The sequence below is a fragment of the Tigriopus californicus genome, chromosome 1 (assembly GCF_007210705.1).
Source record: "Tigriopus californicus strain San Diego chromosome 1, Tcal_SD_v2.1, whole genome shotgun sequence".
Taxonomy (NCBI): domain Eukaryota; kingdom Metazoa; phylum Arthropoda; class Copepoda; order Harpacticoida; family Harpacticidae; genus Tigriopus; species Tigriopus californicus.
The window spans coordinates 13,240,021-13,243,186 of record NC_081440.1 but is presented as its reverse complement, the minus strand read 5'-3'; the positions used below and the strand labels follow the sequence as shown (position 1 = coordinate 13,243,186).

The 3,166-nt window shown below is 46.3% G+C and overlaps 1 protein-coding gene across 1 annotated transcript; it reads left to right on the top strand.

The window, feature by feature from the left end:
* The first annotated feature begins 882 nt into the window (after window positions 1–882).
* On the top strand, window positions 883–1,617 carry LOC131886621 (uncharacterized protein K02A2.6-like). Its single transcript, XM_059235047.1, has one exon. The coding sequence runs from the start codon at window positions 883–885 to the stop codon at window positions 1,615–1,617; it is 735 nt and encodes a 244-aa protein (XP_059091030.1).
* The last annotated feature ends 1,549 nt before the right edge of the window (window positions 1,618–3,166 follow it).

Here is a 3,166-nt window from a genome sequence, read left to right as displayed (position 1 = left end):
CTTCAGGCTATGACCCATGAATCAGACAGAGCTGTAGTGATGGAACGTAATCCAAAAACGTTCGACGAAGCGCGCCATCACATTCTTGAGCTGGAGACATCACGCACTGGAGCCAAAAAGATGACATTATCATGTCAGGTTAATGCTGCCCGCTCCAAGTCCCATTACAAATCTCAAAAGACCCAGAACCTTCAAAAGATGAATCCGAAGTGGTCAGAATCATGTGGAAACTGTGGTCTTCGTGCCCACCCTAAGGAGAAGTGCCCAGCTTGCAAGGCTATTTGTCGCTCTTGCAACCAAACCGGACATTGGGACAAAGTTTGTCGTTCGAAGCCTGTTTCTCCTGGTTCTCGAGTTGGCTCTTTGAAAGTACATGCCAGTTCTTCCGGGTCACCTGGCTCAACTTCAAACTTAGTTGATATTAGGGTGTCGCCTTCAAATTATTCTGGAGGACCCAAAATCGTCACTTTCTGCGCGGACACTGGAGCGGATATCTCAGTTATGGGCCATGCCATCTTCATCAAATCCGGATTGGATCAAGTCGTTACTCTTTCAAGGACGCTTTCTGATCACATCACAGGAATTGATGGCAAACCTATACATCAACTTGGTATGTTCTAGGCCACTCTTGAGGTTGATGGTGTTATGGCTCGTCAAGTCCCCATTGTTGTTTGCCGTGGATTAAATGATGCATTCCTAAGCTTGGACGCTTGTAGGACACTAACCATCATTGGAGACAATTTTCCTCTACCTGGTGCCGCAATCGCTTCTGTCTTACTAACCGGTCGGGAAATGATTTCATCCTCTTCTCCTACTATATGGAAAGACCGGGATTTATGAATTTCAACTCTACCTGATGTTCCTCTTCCCGATCTATATAAAATGATCGACGGGAAATTAAAGGACATTTATCGTCAAGTCTTTGACAATCGGACGTTATGTCCCATGGTTGGTCCAGTGGTTGGAGATCCCATGGTGATGCACTTAAAAGAAGACACTAAGCCGTTCGCAATTTATGTTGCACGTTCTATTCCTTTTGCCCAAGAGCCCTTCGTTGAGAAGATCCTCATCAACCTCGTTCAACAAGGAATTATTGGTCCTGTCAGTGATGAAGTGACCAAATGGTGCCATCCCATTGTCCCCGTTTCAAAGAGCAATGGTGACGTCCGTCTTTGTGTCGACCTTACCCAGCTGAACACTGAGGTCAAGCGGAGTATCCACCCAACTAAGACCCCTGTTCAAGCCATAGCTGGTTTCACTCCCGATCAAAGATTCTTTGCCAAGTTGGATCTCGTCAAAGGCTACTGGCAAATGCATTTGGCAGAGGAATCCCAACACCTAACCACGTTTCTTACCCCTTTTGGGAAGTTTAAATTTCTTCGTTCCCCTATGGGAATTGTTTCCATGGGGGACTTCTTCTCGTGTCGTGGAGATGTTGCCATGGCTGGCCTTGACATCCAGAAGGTCGTGGACGATATGGCTTGCGGGGCCTCCTCACTACCTGACCTGATTCGACGTGTGAGCGATATCTTGGAGCGATGTCACAAATATGGGTTGACTGTCAACTTGTCAAAGAGTGTTTTGGCATCCTCGTCCATCGACTTTGTAGGTTTCTGAATTAGTTCGGGGAGAATCGAAACGGATCCATCAAAGGTGAATGATATTCAAGACTTCGCGGTGCCTACAAATGTAACTGATCTCCGTTCATTCTTGGGATTAGTTAATCAGTTGGGGAAATTCTTACTGAACTTGGCTTCCCTCACTTCACCGTTTCGTGGTCTCCTTAAGGCGGAAAACCAATTTTTGTGGCTTCCTGACCACATCATCATTTTTGAGGAGACCAAAAAGGCCTCATTATCGCCATTGGTATTGGAAATGTACGATCCTTTTCTGGAATCCGTCCTCCTCACTGATGCCTCGAGGCGTGGCCTTGGATTTGCCTTGATCCAATTGGGGGACGGAGTTCAAAAACTGATTCAGTGTGGTTCAAGATACCTTAAAGATTGTGAAACACGTTACGCCATGGTTGAGCTCGAATCTTTGGCAATATACTGGGCTGTGCGAAAGTGTCACCTCTACTTGGCTGGCGTTAATTTTCGCGTGGTTACGGACCACAAACCCCTCGTTCCTATCTTTAACAGGCAATCTCTCTCCGAAATCGAGAATCCCCGCGTTCTCAATTATCGAAGTCGTCTCATGGGTTACAATTTCGTGGTGGAATGGAAGAAGGGCATTGCATTGACCCTGCTATCCCAGACGCATTTTCTCGCTCTCCTGTGACCAATTCGCACTAAGACCCTGATGACTTGGAATATCCCGTCAATTTGGTCATTGCTTCCCTTAAATCGGATCACCCAGACTTGATGTTAGAAGTGATTATTCGGATCTCCGAGGACGATCAATCGTATTCAGAGCTCAAGTCAGCAATATTTTCCGATTTGGTGAAGTCGATCGTCGAATCTGGATATGTGGCTCAATTAAAAAAGATTGCGTGTGAGCTTTCTGTGGAGGAAGATTTGATTCTGCGAGGCAAAAAAATTGTGATCCCACCCTCAGGTGTGAAGGGTATTCTTCAAAAACTCCACTCAAGTCATCAAGGCGTGGAGAAAACGAAGAGAAGGGCCAGTCAAATCGTGTATTGGCCGAGCTATTCCTCGGACATTGCCAATACAGTTGCTGCCTGTCCTCATTGCCTTTATTTCCGCCCCTCCCACGTCCAAGAACCATTGGTTCAGGATGCCCCTCCTTCTCTTCCTTTCCAGGTGGCAACCGCCGACTTATTTACCTATGAGAAAAATGAGTATTTGGTCTATAGTGACCGCCTTTCCAATTATCCGTTGGTGGTAAAATATATTGTGGCCCCAAGTGCTTCTTCTCTTATCAAAGATTTCACAAGGTTCTTTGCCTTGTTCGGCGTCCCCAACACTCTGAGGACCGATAATGGTCCACAATTTGCTTCGAATCTATTTTGCCAATTCTTGACCAAATGGGGCGTGTCCTGGAAGTCTTCCTCGCCGTATTACCCGCAAAGTAATGGTCATGCGGAGGTGATGGTCAAATCTATGAAGTATATCTTGGCTAAAACGGGAGGAGACGTGAATTCCGAAGCATTTATGGAGGGACTTCTGGAATATCGAAATACCCCATTGAGCGACGGTCTTTCCCC